The 16,880-nt window shown below is 42.7% G+C and overlaps 1 protein-coding gene across 2 annotated transcripts in view; it reads right to left on the bottom strand.

The window, feature by feature from the left end:
* Nucleotides 1–16,880, bottom strand: part of GAS2L2 (growth arrest specific 2 like 2) — a 36,172-nt gene that overhangs the window by 14,262 nt on the left and 5,030 nt on the right. For both annotated transcript variants that reach the window (XM_044287081.1, XM_044287082.1), the window contains exon 3: nt 9,422–9,666. In XM_044287081.1, coding sequence (XP_044143016.1) covers nt 9,422–9,666 — 245 coding nt within the window. The remainder of the gene's footprint in view (nt 1–9,421; nt 9,667–16,880) is intronic.

Below are 16,880 nucleotides of genomic sequence, written 5' to 3'. Positions count from 1 at the left end.
TTATTGCAAAAAAAGTAGTAAAACGTAAAAAAAATGAAAAAAAACATGTATTTGTATCACTGTAATCGTACTGACCCAGAGAATAAAGATATTTGGTTATTTGTACCGAAAAATATACGCCGTAAAATGTATAACATAAAAACGCAGTGGCAGAATTGCTGTTTTTTACATTTTCCTCCCAGAAAGAGTTAATAAAAGTTCATCATAAAGTTATGTGTACACCAAAATGGTGCCATTAAAAAAAGGAAGAAAAATGCTTGGTCGAATTTGCTGGCTTGAGAGTCTCACATGGACACTCCTGTATACTTCTTTTATCCCCCCCCTGCTACCTTAGCCCTTTGTCCCTTAATGCCTCCCTTGTGTCCCTGTCCTGTGTCTCCCCCCCCCCCCCCCCATTCATGTTCTTGTTCATTGAATTTTTCTTTATTTTTATGCTGAGGCCATGTCTTCTTTGGCCCTTTGTTTCTCCTTTTTTATTTTATAGGGTACTTATCAGATGTGTGACGGTGCTTTAGTGTCACCATAGGCTGCATATCGAACACTGACTTGTGTGCTGTTATTGTTTTTGCATTGTTGGATTATGCTGAAGGATGTCAGTCGGCATAGGCCCGACTACTATTTTCGGTTGTATGTGATTCAGCATGCCATGATCTTGTTTCTTTTGCGAAATAGAAATAAAGAATTTAGAAAAATGCTTGGTCAGTAAGGACCAAAACAGACTGGTCACTAAGGGGTTAAGGAGCTCAGCTAGGAAAAGGGCCAGTAAAACCAATACTCCAATTAAATATAGGTACACAAAGCCTGTTTACTATTCTCATTTAAAAAAATTGGCTAGTGTGAACCATGTCTCAATGCAAACGATTTTCAGAAGACTCAAGAAGATATGTTGTAGAGATGAAAGACATTGGAAAAGACTACAAATACATTGCTAAAGAACTGGATGTGCAGTGAGCACCAATGCATAGTTAGACAAGTTGTTATCTACAAAAGGAACACATTCAGGGATATTGATTCTCTTTCTAGAAGTGGCTGTCCTGTTAACATCACTCAAAGAGAGGTGGAAAAACCCAAGGGTAAAAAAGACCTACAGAAGACTCTACAAACTGCAAAAAAAACTCTGTTTATGTATATGCTATTAGAAAAACACTGAACAAAAAGGGTGTTCATGGAAGGACACCACAAAGGAAGCCACAATGCTTCTTGAAAATGTTCTATAGACAAATAAGAAGAAAGTGGAGGCGTGTAGTACAAATGCACGACACAATGTTTAGAAGATAAATAACACTGTTAAAAAGCAGATCCAGATCTGATGTGTCTACTGTACAGTTTTGACTTAGGGCTACTCCTAAGGGAGTTATCTAAGTGGCTCAACTGGTCTTCACCCTTTAACCCCCTATTCAGGAATATGGACACCACTGCAGCTGTCCACCAGGATGCTGCCTCTTGGAGTAGCCTCTTTTCAGCAGACTGCTGACCCACAGGGTTTATAAGACAATAGTGCAAAATCGTAGTCCGGGGCAAGCTGAGGTCAGGGTAGGCAGAGATTGTGCAATCTAAACTCAGTCCAAGGGTCAGGGGAGGCAGTTCAGGGTCAGTTGGGAGATCAGGCCAAGGTCAGGTAGCGAGGGTTAAAATCTCAGATAGAAGTTCATACACGGGAGAATAAACAAGTGGCACACCTTTGAAGGGAACTAGAATCTATTGCTCAGGCACCTTCCCACAGGGGGAAGGTGCCTTAAGGTAACCAGCCATTGGTCGGGTAGAACTAAGGTGCGTTTGTACTGGCACTTTAAGAGCCAGAGTGAGCACACAGGCTTTATGGACAGAGTGAGGCAAAGCCAGGAGGAAGTAGGAAGGAGAAGGCCACAGCCTGCATGGAGTGGCGGAGCAATTCTATGGAGATAACCACTGAAGGGGCAGGAGGTTGCCAGGGAGCTTACACTACTGGGACCACAGAGCAGAGCGCCAGGTGAGCATTCTGGCAGTTGAGTACACCGGATGGAGAGAGATCGTGGTGCAAATGGGTTACAACAAAGTACAACAAACACTGCACACTGACACCAAAACCTAATCTCAACTGTGAGGCACAGTGGAGGAAGCATCATGGCTTGGGGCTGCTTTACTGCCTCAGGGCCAGGATGCCTTGCAATCATTGAGGAAACCATGAAATATAAGGTGTATCAAAAAAATTTACATGGGAATTTAAGGACAGCAGTCCATGACCTCAAGCTGAAAAGAGGTTGGGAGATGTAATGAGGCCATGATCCTAAGCACTCAGGTAAAGCAACTAAAATGGTTGAAAAAGAATTGTGTTTTGGAAGTCAGAGTATTGACCTTAATCTTACTGACTGAGAAGCAGTGGCATGGCATGAAGAGGTCTGTGCAATCAAGGCATCTGAGAAATATTGATTAACTGAGACTAATTTTCAGTGAGAAATAGAAAATTCCACCACAATGTTTTTGAAATCTTATTTATAGCTACCGGAAGCATTTGGTGGAGGTGATTGCTGCTAAAGTGGGATCAACTGGTTCTCTTAAGGGTGTAATAAAATGCCAGATTTTCTGGCAGATGATCGCTAACAATGTAGTAGCAGTGGTGTCCTCGGCTAGTTATCTGACTATCGTCTGCGGCATCGGGGTATCTAATACACCCTTTACTGGTGTTTACTCAATGTGCTCAATAAAAGACTTGAATAGCACAAGTATCTGTGTGTCATTAGTTTATATTGAGTGACCATGCTAGAGTTAATTGTCACAAATATAAAAAGATTCTTTTGGTAAGAATTATGTTCTTAGCTAGACTGCTGGTTACTCAAGTTTGGATCTCACATAATATTCCAAAGCTTGATGGCTATCTTTGGTGAAGAGGGTGCGATATGAGAATGTTTTATATCACCAAAGAAATGCTGGGGGAAAATGGTCCAGAGTATGGGGAAGTTGGTATTGGTAGGCTTCTTTTTTTCTTTTTTTGACCACATTATTAGCAACCATTGGAGAAATCCAGACTCCCGCCAATCAGATATTGATGACCTATGCTGAGAATAGGTCATCAATATGTATTGCCTACACAACCCCTTTAACCAGAACTTGTTCTAAGTTTTTAAACCGCAAGCCACCATACAGATAGACATACAGACTTCAGAATATCTGAATGTAAAACCTAAAGGTTTAAATTGTCCACTTTAAGAGAACACCTGGCTCTTATATGTGGCTGTTATATAGCTGGGGATGGAGCAGGATAAAACAGCCTCCCTTCAGCTGGCTATGGTTTCGGCCAGCATGGAGGAGGAAAAGGAAAAGCCAGTGAAAGACGTGTTGATAGGCTTTAGGAAGAGGAGAGAGATATAGATACCCCTTTCTCTGTGCAACTACTGTACATGACCCCAGGGGGAGGGGTAACATGGACATCTGTGCAGGTTATCCCCTCCTCCTCCCAGACTTACTCTTTAATATTCAAATATGGCTTTTTTCCCTAAAAGGAGTGAACAGATAGGCACTTGCCCATCTAATCACTGTTTCTGCACATTTTTAAGCTGCTTATTGATACCACGACAAAATAGATAACACCAAAGACTTGCACGATACACACACAAACCAATAACATTTACATTTAAACTGTGGTTATCCTGTCTTTTTTCCATGAAATGTGCTGTTGTATAAAAATAGTAGAATTGATAAAATAGACATATTTGGGATTGCTGTAATTGTACCGACCCAAAAGAATACCACTTGGTGTGTGCATTCAAAAGTTTGCTGTGGGGCACACCTAGGTACACCTTGCCCACTGTCATTACATGTAAGTAAGCACATTGCCTGCATACATGTAAACACATCATTCATAAAATCATATGCATAATGATTACACAGCTGCATAGCTATGCTTATTCATTTTATATATATATGCCTGCCGGATCCATGCTACCGCAAGTCCACCGTGCTGGCAGAAGTCCGCTCCAGCCCTATTCACTATAAGGGTCGCGGGCCGGAGGTCCGGCTGTAGCACTGCAAACATGCCGAAAGGCAGCCGGAATAAAACTACAGCATGCTACCGCAAGTCCACCGTGCTGGCAGAAGTCCGCTCCAGCCCCATTCACTATAAGGGTCGCGGGCCGGAGGTCCGGCTGCAGCACTGCAAACATGCCGAGAGGCAGCCGGAATAAAACTACAGCATACTACCGCAAGTCCACCGTGCTGGCAGAAGTCCACTCCAGCCTTATTCACTACATAAGGGTCACGGGCCGGAGAAAAGGCCTGTCCGGAAGGAGGACTGAAAGATTTTATTGTCAGGGCCCCCTCAATGGTATTATACATTGACAACTGTGACATAACATACAGTATATACGTGTAGGAAACAGACGGAGTAGCTGCCTGGTCTGAGACAGCTATCAAACTGACGCAGGAGTGAGGATTGCATGGGAGGAGGGGGTTGCTGGGGGGAGCCCCATTTGTTGTGGGGTGCAGTCAGTTCTAGTTACACCACTGGATTTGACCCTGTTGCAGTGGCAATACCTCCTAACTGCACTGCAATGTGACTGATGGTAGAACATGCCAGCATTGCTATTATGTTTATGCATGCTATTATATATCCCCGGCACTTGCATTTATAATGATCTGCCATGTTGTGATAATCTGTGCACTTCACTGTCACACACCAGCAAGAGAATAACAAATGGGTGCAGCACTGTGGTTGAGACACCCTATAGACCTGTGATGGTAAAACTCCAGCTGTGGTAAAACTACAACTCCCAAGATGTACACTTGCTTGGCTGTTCTCAGAACTCCATAGAAATGGATGGAACATGCTGGGAGTCATAGTTTCACCGCAGCTGGAGTGCCGGAGGTTAGCAATCACTGGCCTAGACAATGGTGGACATGTATAATGAAGATGTCACTAGCAGACAGTGACATCAGTATACTGACACTCTCGGAGGAGTATACTGACACTTGGGTAGGATGTAATGGACATTGCAAAGTCTGCACTTGAAGTATGTGTGTTTAGAACAACACTGATTTTTTGCTGCCATCTATTGAGCAATTGTATTATCACAGTTAGATAATACAAGGGGTGAGGTTACTTGAAGTGAAAACAATATATGGTGGTGCCCAGAATGTATAGGCTGCTAGGAGAATCTAGTCTTGTCCCCAAATAACCCTTAGAACTCATGGCCACCACCAAACAACTCTTACCCTAAGGTCTCATGCACACAAACGTATTTTCTTTCTGTGTCCGTTCCGTTTATTTTGTGTTTATTTAAAAATAGTACATGTCCTATTATTGTCTGCATTACGGACAAGGACAGTATTGTTCTATTAGGGACCAGCTGTTCCGTTCCGCAAAATACGGACTACACACAGACGTCATCCGTATTTTTTGCGGACTGCAAATTGCATACGGTCATGTGCATGAGCTCTTAAAAGCTATTTTTCCCCACACATATCTCTGACCTCTTCATGTGACCTACACCTCCCAGGAGCCCATACAGGGCAGGAAATGGAAGAGTAAGCTGGTGGCTGCTGCTGGAAACAGGTCCAGTGTTTATTGCTGCTAGGAGTAGTGGAGGTGGTTTCTACTGGAAACAGGTCCAGTGTTTATTGCTGTTATTGCTGCTAGGAGTAGTGGAGGTGGTTTCTACTGGAAACAGGAGTACACCACCTGAGAGATTAGCTAGTGTAATAGAAGCCGTATGTGCAGAGCAATTGGAGCAAAAGCTGAAGGCTAAAGAGATGCCACCTGGAAGGGGCTGAGGCCTTTAAAACAAACAGGACTGTAACAGAGACCTGCCAGCCTGCAAGCAACATTGTGTGAGAGACTGTGGGCAATATTCTGTGACGCGTGGAAGAGATACTGCGATGGGGATGAGTATTGTGCGCTCAAGGGTTTATGTCAGATACCCCATCCTGCGAGAAGAGAATAGCCGGATTGTCAACATCCAGGTAGTTGGTTACAGTACAAGCTAGAGGGAGAATGAGTTGGTACCTCGTAAAGGGATAGCATCATATTTGTCCATTACCACTTAATTATACAGTGTACCAAATTATTCTGTTGCTTTTAAGTTAGCCTTAGTCCTCATTGAGACTAACCAATAAGCCTGTTGCCTGCCAAAGACTGTAGTGACCATAAGCTTGTTACCGCATGTGAGTCAAATAAACACTGCCTTGTTTAATGGGCTACTAAACCATGAAAAACAAGAAAAATGAAGCATAACCTATTCAGGAAAGTTTGTCTGTAGTCCTTTCATCATGGACATTTGCAAACTTCTGCAGAAAACAATTAAACAGATATCCTGCAGTATCCCTGCCTCTCCATCTTCAGCTGGGGACTGACTAGCATAAGCTCACATTGCATTCACATCAACAGACACTCAGAGCACCTTAAAAAGACCTGGAAATCCAACCTCCCCTTATTATTTGTGTTCAGTAATACTAGACAGTACCAGGCGACTGGCACAACAGAAAGTGTTACCCAGGTTTGAATGTTAAGTTTGCCTACATAGCCAGGAGGGATTTCTCACTGTCTGTCAAGGCAAATTTCGCATCCATCAATGTTGAAGAACTGGATTACAAGCTATGTGGAGCTGTTCACACTATACATAGACCTGAATTACAAGTCTTGTGGAGCTATACACATATTATAAGTAATCCAGCTTTCCCAGGACCCTGAAAGGCAAATCTGCCTAGTTATAGCACTATTTAGAGATGAGAAGGGGGATTTATCTTGGTAGATTTAGTATATTGCAGTCTACACTGCAGGCACTATTTGGGAGTAAGGAAATTATTTATTTAGGTAGACTTATTATTTAGTAGTCCCTATTAGAGGTCCATATTTATTTTATTTTTTTACCCACTTATAGAGCAGCAACATATTTTGTAGCACTTTACAGGTATTATCATCATTCATTTGTTACCCAGATTTCCCAGAACCCTGAATGACAAATCTGTCTTGCTATGCTGTAGCCTGGAGGATTTGTAACTGAAAGTCCTACTTAGCATATCCATCTAGGTAGTCTACAATACCAATTCATAAATAGGCTGATCTGGCATTCTGCTGTCTGGGGAAGCTGGGTAACAACCTCTGTGGGGCATTGATGAGGGCATATTGGTTATATAAAATACACACAATGCCACCCTGGCATGCTGTGTGCATCATTCCTATGGTAATGTAACCTGTTTTCAACAATGCAGCTGCACAGTGTTGTCACCTAGCTTTTCCAGGACTCTAAACAGCAAGCTGGTCTAGCTATATGAAGGGATTTATCACTATAATGCAGGCAAATTTGGAATTTTGCAGTCTGGGAAAGCTGGGTAACAATTTCTGTGGGGCGGTGATGAGGACATATTGGTTATATAAAATGCTAGCAATGCTGCCCTGATTCTTATGTTAATCTATAATATGGTTCCAGGGCAATGAAATCTGTTGTCTCCAAAGCAGCTGCCTAGTGCTGTCACCTAGCTTTTCCAGGACTCTGAACGGCCAGCTGGTCTAGCTTTTTGAAGGCATTTATCACTACATAGATCCTAAGTATAATATCAGGACAACCATGAGTATATACTATATATGTATTTTGATCTGCAACATACCTCCATATGCTACCCAGCTTTTCAAAGCTGTTGAAAGGCAAATTAGCACAATTAGTGTCTGTTTTTTTTTTTTTTTTTGCAGACCGTATATGGAACCATTCATTTCAATGGGTCAGCAAAAAAAACGGAAGTTACTCTGTGTGCATTTTGTCTCTGTATGTCCATATTTCCGTTCCGCAAAAAAATAGAACATGTCTTATTATTGTCTGCATTACGGACAAGGTTAGTACTGTTCTATCATGTGCCAGCTGCTCAGTTCCGCACAATACGGAATGCACATGGACGTCATCCGTATTTTTTGCGGATCCGTTTTTTGCGGACCGCAAAATACATACGGTCCTGTGCATGAGGCCTTATGCAGTGAAGGGAGAAATTACCACTACGTAACTGGGCAGATTAGCTATTCAGCTATATATACTTTGACTGGTACTATGTATATACTATAGCTGACTGGTACTGTTAACTAATCTATTTTATATTATTAGTAACTAGAAAATTCATTCCAACAAAATGGCCATGCTCACTGTGTAGACAAAATTTATCCAGACTAAATCCAGCCCCCTCTTCCTTAAAGAGGTTGTCTCACTTCAGTAAGAGGCATTTATCATGTAGAGAAAGCTAATATAAAGTACCATATTTTTCTCCCTATAAGACGCACCTGGGTTTTAGAGGAGGACAATAAGAAAAAGATATTTTTCATTAGACCTCAGATCATATCAGCAATCAGACCCCCAATGTTAATCAAACCTCAGCTCACAGATCCAATCAGACCCCCAATGTTAATAAGACCTCAGATCAGAGCTCAATATAAAGAAGACCCCCAATCAGACCTCAGATGAGACCCCCATGCCTTATATCATCCCCCAGCCATATGTGATCAGCCTCCATCCATAATTCAGCAACCCCCAGCCTCAGATCACAAAATAAATAAACCACTTACCTCTCCTGCTCCTGGATGATGCCACTCCTCACCGCCCGCGATCTTCTTCCTCTTGCTGTCGGCTGTGCTGTGAACCGGCGTGCACAGCGTTAAGTCACAGAGCGCCCTCACGCTGTGTGCAGCCACTGCACAGCCGACAGACGGGGACCAGGAAGCGGTGAGTACAGAGCCTTCACCACTTTCCGGTCCTCCGGTACTAATGAGCGCTTCCATAAATGGAAGCGTTCATTAGTATTCACCCCATAAGATGCAGGGACAGGGGGGAAAGTGCGTCTTATGGGGCAAAAAATACAGTACTTACTAATGTATTGGGATTATCCATATTGCCTCCTTTGCTGGATTGATTGATTTTTCCATCACATTATACACTGCTAGTTTCCATCCAACCACCCTGCCAGGAGCGGATTGGTCATAGACCTTACAGGGAAATTTCCCGGTGGGCTGATGCCCAGAGGGCCGCCCAAGCCCTGCATTCTGCCATTGGCCAGATACATAATGAGCTCTCAGCGGTAACTGCTGCACTGTGGCATTTATTTACTCCTGGGTGGTATTTAATGCTTCACAGTGATATTTATTTGGTGCTGTTTGGGAAGTATTTTATCCTGCATGGTGGTATTTATTTGGGGTTGCTGGGGAGGGGGATCTGATGCTTTATCATTGTATCTGGTGCCTTTGGGGAGGTAACACATGTCCATGACCATGTAATTAGGCACTTTATTTCCCATATTGTATTGTTGGTTTACATATGACATGACCAAGTAAAGCAAAATTCACCTCAGCATTTATTGCACATAACTATTTTTTCACAATATCACAATATCATATGTGGCCTTGTGGGATTTGTGTGCCAGGACTTTGTACTCCTAATCTGGCACAGATTTTTACATTAAGACATTGACTTACCATTTGGTCCAAATTCTTAAAGTCGATTAATGCTCTTTGGCTTGGAGGTTTGGGGAGCGGGATCTCCACTGGTGGCAGTTCCAATTCTTCTCGTATTTCCTCCTCAATTTGCTCCTCCAACTGAATGAGCACAGGGGCGCTCATACCAAAGCGAGAAGCTCGTCGAGCCAATTCTAGCAGGCACAGAATGAAATTTTTTTCATTCTTCCGCAGAACTAGATCTTCTGTCTCAAACATCAGGACATCTGAAAAAAAAAACAAAAAAAAAAAAGCATAAATAAGAATATGCAATAATTTCTAATGTAAAACTAAAATTCATTTCAAAATCATGTATTTATAGTTTTTTGAGAAATGCATAAATATGAATTATGATCTGTGTCACTGATATTCAAACCATTGCTTAACTCTAACTGGGTTTCTTTGGTGATGAATGGTTTCTATGCAATCATTTGTAGTCTAGCCAGATTGCGTTACTATAGAGAAAGACTACAGTACACACCTTAGGCATGACCATTGTCATCGATCATGGGACCATATTTTATATCAGACGGGTAAATGTTAAGATCTACCATTCAGCTGTCCAACTCTGCTTTCATCATTTTGTTCTTATGCAGACTAAACTGACATCCAGACACATGTAAGGGGTTGTCCAGCTACACATATATTGATGACCTATCCTATGGATATCAATATCTGATCGTGGGGGTCCAACACCCATCAGCCCAGCCGAACAACTGTTAGATGAGGAGGTGGTGCTCCCTGCGAGCGCCGCTTCCTGGTCTGTACACTACACGTTGTCTCCTGCTGCGAAGTCTAGATCCCTGTACAAAGGTTAAAGGATGAAAACCACGGGACTGTCAGGACTTAACACCCTTAAAGGTAGCACAAAGTCAAATCAGTTTTTTGATCAGTGGTTCCTCATCCAATGCCGTATATACAGGCATAATAAACTTAGTAGTATACTATTATAAGGCCATCGGTGCCATTGTACCCCACCGGGCAGACCACTCGCTTATGTAGTACAGTAGGCTTTCCATTTACATATCTCTCCAGTCCCAACATGGCTGCTGATGTAGAAACATGTGTGGCCCCAACTGAATAACACAGCTTATAGAACTCTATTAGCTAGATTAGAGAAGGCCTGCATTTAGAAAAATGGATGGCTCGTCAAAATATGATGGTGGAATCGTGAAATGTGATATATCTCAAATTAAAAATAGCTAAATATATACAGGGTAGAGGGTCATTTATTAATCTGAAATACGCCTAAGGGTACTTTCACACTAGCGTTATTCTTTTCCAGTATTGAAATCCGGTAAAGGGTCTCAATACCAGAAAAAAAGTATCAGTTTTGTCTTAATGCATTCTTAATGGAAAGCATTCTGTTCAGTATGTATCAGGATGTCTTCCGTTCCGTCCCTTGTGCAGTATTTGACCAGACAAAATACTGGAACAATACGCACTTGCCCTATTCGGCATTATTTTCATAGAGATGTATTAATGCCAAATCCAGTACCAAATGTTCCGGCAATTGCTATGTCGCCGTCTCCGGTTTTCCGGTCTGTGCATGCAACGGGATATAGGAGGAGCTGGTTTCGCTTTTGATCTTCGAAAAAAATTAAATACCAGATCCGTTATTCCGGATGACACCAGATGTGACGGATCCGGTATTTCACCAGATCAGTCTAACGGATCCAGAAAAAAAGGATCTAAGTTTGCATACTGTCTGCCGGATTCTAACAATGCTAGTGTGAAAGTAGTGGGGGATAATTAGGCATATTTCAGGCGCAGATTGCAGCGCAATGGTTAGTTGCGCCGCAATCTATGGCTTATCCCTGTTCACGCCAGGTCTAACATTGTGGGCAGGGAAGGGGATGGCCCTGCTGTTTTAGGCTTAGAAAAAGTCTAAATGTAAGACGGCTAGGAAGCTGGCTTACATTTAGACTGGCGCTGGATGCGCCGAAGATATCGAGGCCTGCCAGTTTAGGAGTTTATTAAGATCGGCGTCTAAAACGCCGGTCTTAATAAATGTGCCCCATAGTTTCCGTATCTCTTTTCCATGTATTAAGGTTGACTGCCATCCACTTTTCTTACAAATAATAATGTTTGATACAGACAGGAAAATGTTACATCTGCCGACCACCATGTAGCTAATTTTTGGAATTTATAAGAATAAAACTGTTCGCCAAAGGCAGAAATATATTTAAATAACCATCGCTGGCTCCTTTTGCGAAAAGTAGATCTTTCATTTAAAACACTATCCTCTATATCTAATATTTATATTTAATTTTCTTTCCTGCAATTGTTAGAAAGTTTTCTGGGACTTAGATATTGATGGCCTGTCTTCAGAATAGGTCATTAATACCAGATTGGTGGGGTCTGACACCTGGCACACCTATCAATAAGCGTGTTATGGCAGCCACTGGAAAGCATACAGTGGATGGAAATCTCCGTCCACTGTATAAATTCCAGTGCCAGGGTACTTCAGCTCAGCTCACATTCACTTGAATAGGAGCTGAGCTGCAGTACCCCGGCACAGCCACTACACTTTGCATGGCGTCTTCTGCTTCTTGTTCTGTCCACTGTATAATGGTGACTGCCCCAAACAGCTGATCAGTACAAGTGTTGGCCCCCACTGATTTGATATTGTTGACCTTTTCTGAAGATAGGCCACTAAAGACCTGAAAATCCCCTTTAAAGAGGACCTGTCACCACTCCTGACATGCCTGTTTTAATAGCTACTTGTATTCCCTGTGTAATAACAATTCTAAAGCATCTATTCTTATGGCTCTATGTTGTTCCATTCCTTTATTATTTCTACTAGAAGTTATGAATCAATTGCTAGCAGTCTGCAGTAAAGGTACAGAGGGGTGGTAACCAGTTGCTGCCACTTTCAGACTATGCAGTTACACCCCCCCCCCCCCCCTCCAACTTGTTACCAACCCTCTGTGGTTCACATTCATGGTAACATTCATAACTTCTAGTAGAAATAATAAAGGAATGGCACAACATAGAGCCATAGGAGTAGATGCTCCTGAATTGTTATTACATGGGGAATGCATGACGCTATTAAAACAAGTATGTCAGAAGTGGTGAAAGGTCCTCATTTAAAGAGCCTATGTCAGCATGATCAATGCTATTAAACCAGGCATACTGTCTGGTAGGGTTAAGAATACTGATTAAAATTATACTTTTGTCTGTATGCTAAGCATGTTGGAGCACCAGGGGGTGGGGCTGAATCCATGGAGCACTGCTTTTGTAATGCTCTGTGCTCTGCACACTCCCCCCTCCCCTTGATTGACAGGGATAGACATGGGAGTGGAGGTGTTCACAGTAGAAGAGAGGTTTTTTTTAGTCCGGTCTGAGGGGGCCAAGGGGGTGGCCCCTTTCAAAAATTTACTGTGGGTCCCAGTCAATTCTAGTTCCGTCACTGCATGCACATATCATATACACTAGTTACATCTAGCATTACCATAATGAGAAGAGTGGATTTCTATGTTTATAAAGCTAATATACATATTACTGCTTTATTCACAAGTACAATATATGATTATAAAGAAACCGGTAATATGTGTTACCTGTCTAAGTATAGAAAAACCACAGTCTTCAATGTGATAAGCCTGTAGCTTGGAGGAAAGTGGTCAGCCTTGCATATCGAGATCCCCAGTTTGAATCTTGGGAGAGACATATTTTTCTTCAGATATTTTTTCTCTCTCTTATTTAATCTATAATAAAAGTATATAGCCTTACTATATTGAGAATAGTGTTTTGTATGCTTCGAAAACTAATACATCATACTGGTTACTTTATAATCATATATTGTGACTGTGAATAAACCAGCAATATGTTTTAGCTTTATAAGCATAAAAACAATAAATAATGTAGTAAGGATACAGCCTTTCACTATGGATTAAACGAGGGGGGGAAAAAACATATCTGAAGAAAAAATGTGATAGTCTCTGCTGGTACTTGAACCTAGGATCTCTATAAGCAAGGCTGACCACTTATCAGGCTATAGACTTACCATATAAAGAATAATGTTTTTTCAATACTTAGAAAGCTAATATTCCTGGTTTCTTTATAATTATATACAGTTGCAAGAAAAAGTATGTAAATCCTTTGGAATGATATGGATTTCTGCACAAATTGGTCATAAAATGTGATCTGATCTTCATCTAAGTCACAACAATAGACAATCACAGTCTGCTTGAACTAATAACACACAAATAATTCAATGTTACCATGTTTTTATTGAACACAACATGTAAACATTCACAGTGCAGGTGGAAAAAGTATGTGAGCCCCTAGACCAGTGGTCGGCAAAGTGCGGCTCGCGAGCCACAAGCGGCTCTTTGGTGCGGGCTGGTGGGTGGGCGGTCGCGCAGCCATATCGCGCCGCTCAAGCTGCTTGCAAAATGTTCGTCATGCGCCTCCTGCCTCGTCTGTCTGCTCCTTCCATTTTATGAATGAAGCAGGCAGGCGGGGCAGGAGGCGTGTGACGGAGGGAGAGATGTCACGCTGCGCACAGCAGCAGAAGGGCGGGCAGCGGCGCTCTAGTTCGGCTGCCCACTGCCGGCCATGTGAGGAGTGGTGAAGAGGCCGCCGCTCAGGAGGAGCGAAATGTCCTGCAGCAGAAAGGTAGGAGCTGACCCCGGTGTGTGCACAGCGCCGTGCACTGCACCGGCCCTGCCGAAAGTGTCCCTGCCTCCTCCCTTCCCCTCACTAATACATTACTTTACTTACTAGAAGGCACTTATGGGGGATATCTGTGGAGGGCACTTATGGGTGATATCTGTGGAGGGCACTTATGGGGGATATCTGTGGATGACACATATATAGCATCTTATGCTATATATGTGTCATCCAAAGATATCCCCCATAAGTGCGTCATGCACAGATATCCCCCATAAGTGCGTCATGCACAGATATCCCCCATAAGTGCGTCATCCACAGATATCCCCCATAAGTGCGTCATCCACACATATCCCCCATAAGTGCGTCATCCACAGATATCCCCCATAAGTGCGTCATCCACATTACATCCACATCTGCAGACAAGTTTAATAAAAGTAAAAAATGATAAAGATAAAATGAAATAATAATCAAGATCCTAATAAAAGAAAGTACATAGAAAAGTATGTAAAAACACACTCTGGGCTCATGCCCACGAATGTAAGGGCGCAGTGCCTGTGCTGCGGACCGCAAATAGCGGTCCGCAATGCACAGACACAGACCATGGGGCAGCTGCATGAGGATCGCGGACCCATTCACTTGAATGGGGTTCGCAATCCGCATCCGACTGCCCGCACCGCAAAACAGTAGCGCATGCTGAAGTGAATGGGTCCATGATGCGGGCTGCACACAAAAAAGTAGTGCATGCGCTACTTTTTTGCGGTGCGGAGGCACAGCCAGAAGCACCACGAAAGCACTCTGTAGCACTCATATCCCGGATCCTGGACCCATTGAAGTGAATGGGTCCTTGATGCGGGCTGCACATGGCCAGTGCCCGTGTATTGCGGACCCGCTGTATGCGGCCTGCAATATGGCAACGGCGGGCACACGGTCGAACCCTAATAGTCCTCACTGGTACTGTTGATGCAATATTTTAGGTTTTAAAAATGTGGCTCTCAAAAAAAAATCCAATCGTGGTTTTGGCGATATTTGGCTTAGTTGACAAAAAAGTTTGCCCACCACTGCCCTAGACCAGGGATCAGCAACCTGCGGCTCTCCAGCTGTTGTGAAACTACAATTCCCAGCATGCTCCATTCATTTCTATGAGAGTTCTTAGAAGAGCAGAGCAAGTATGCATACTGGGAGTTGTAGTTTCACAACAGCTGGAGAGCCGGAGGTTGCCTACCCCTGCCCTAGACTAATGACATATCCAAGAGCTAATTGGAGTGAGGTGTCAGCCAACTGGAGTTCAATCAATGAGATGAGATTGGAGGTGTTGGTTACAGCTGCCCTGCCCTATAAAAACACACACAACAGTTCTGGGTTTGCTTTTCACAAGAAGCATTGCCTGATGTGAATGATGCCTCGCACAAAAGAGCTCTCTGAAGACCTACAATTAAGAATTGTTGACTTGCATAAAGCTGGAAAGGGTTCTAAAAGTATCTCCAAAAGCCTTGCTGTTCATCAGTCCACGGTAAGAAAAATTGTCTATAAATGGAGAAAGTTCAGCACTGCTGCTACTCTCCCTAGGAGTGGCCGTCCTGTAAAGATGACTGCAAGAGAACAGCGCAGACTGCTCAATGAGGTGAAGAAGAATCCTTGAGTGTCAGCTAAAGACATACAAAAGTCTCTGGCATATGCTAACATCCCAGTTAGCGAATCTACGATACGTAAAACACTAAACAAGAATGGATTTCATGAGAGGATACCACAGAGGAAGCCACTGCTGTCCAAAAAAACCATTGCTGCACGTTTACAGTTTGCACAAGAGCACCTGGATGTTCCACAGCAGTACTGGCAAAATATTCTGTGGACTGATGAAACCAAAGTTGAGTTGTTTGGAAGAAACACACAACACTATGTGTGGAGAAAAAGAGGCACAGCACACCAACATCAAAACCTCATCCCAACTGTGAAGTATGGTGGTGGGGGCATCATGGTTTGGGGCTGTTTTGCTGCGTCAGGGCCTGGACGGATTGCTATTATCAAAGGAAAAATGAATTCCTAAGTTTATCAAGACATTTTGCAGGAGAACTTAAGGCCATCTGTCCACCAGCTGAAGCTCAACAGAAGATGGGTGTTGCAACAGGACAACGACCCAAAGCATAGAAGTAAATCAACAACAGAATGGCTTAAACAGAAGAAAATACGCCTTCTGGAGTGGCCCAGTCAGAGTCCTGACTTCAACCCGATTAAGATGCTGTGGAATGACCTCAAGAAAACGATTCACACCAGACATCCCAAGAATATTGCTGAACTGAAACAGTTCTGTAAAGAGGAATGGTCAAGAATTACTCCTGAACGTTGTGCACGTCTGATCTGCAACTACAGGAAACGTTTGGTTGAAGTTATTGCTGCCAAAGGAGGTTCAACCAGTTATTAAATCCAAGGGTTCACATACTTTTTCCACCTGCACTGTGAATGTTTACATGGTGTGTTCAATAAAAACATGGTAACATTTAATTCTTTGTGTGTTATTAGTTTAAGCAGACTGTGATTGTCTATTGTTGTGACTTAGATGAAGATCAGATCACATTTTATGACCAATTTGTGCAGAAATCCATATAATTCCAAAGGGTTCACATACTTTTTCTTGCAACTGTATTGTGCCTGTGAATATACCAGTAATATGTATATAAGCTTTACTAACCATAGAAAACCTATCAATATCGTAAGGTTATAGTATGGAGTCGATATGATATATACTTGCTAGAACACCGCTCTAGAACACAGCTCTGCCCTCAGCATGCTGATGTCTAGCACTGGCAATAAACAGGAGGGAGAGTGT

This window comes from Bufo gargarizans, chromosome 3 (genome assembly GCF_014858855.1).
Source record: "Bufo gargarizans isolate SCDJY-AF-19 chromosome 3, ASM1485885v1, whole genome shotgun sequence".
Lineage (NCBI taxonomy): Eukaryota > Metazoa > Chordata > Amphibia > Anura > Bufonidae > Bufo > Bufo gargarizans.
This window is presented reverse-complemented; position numbering and strand designations above follow the sequence as displayed.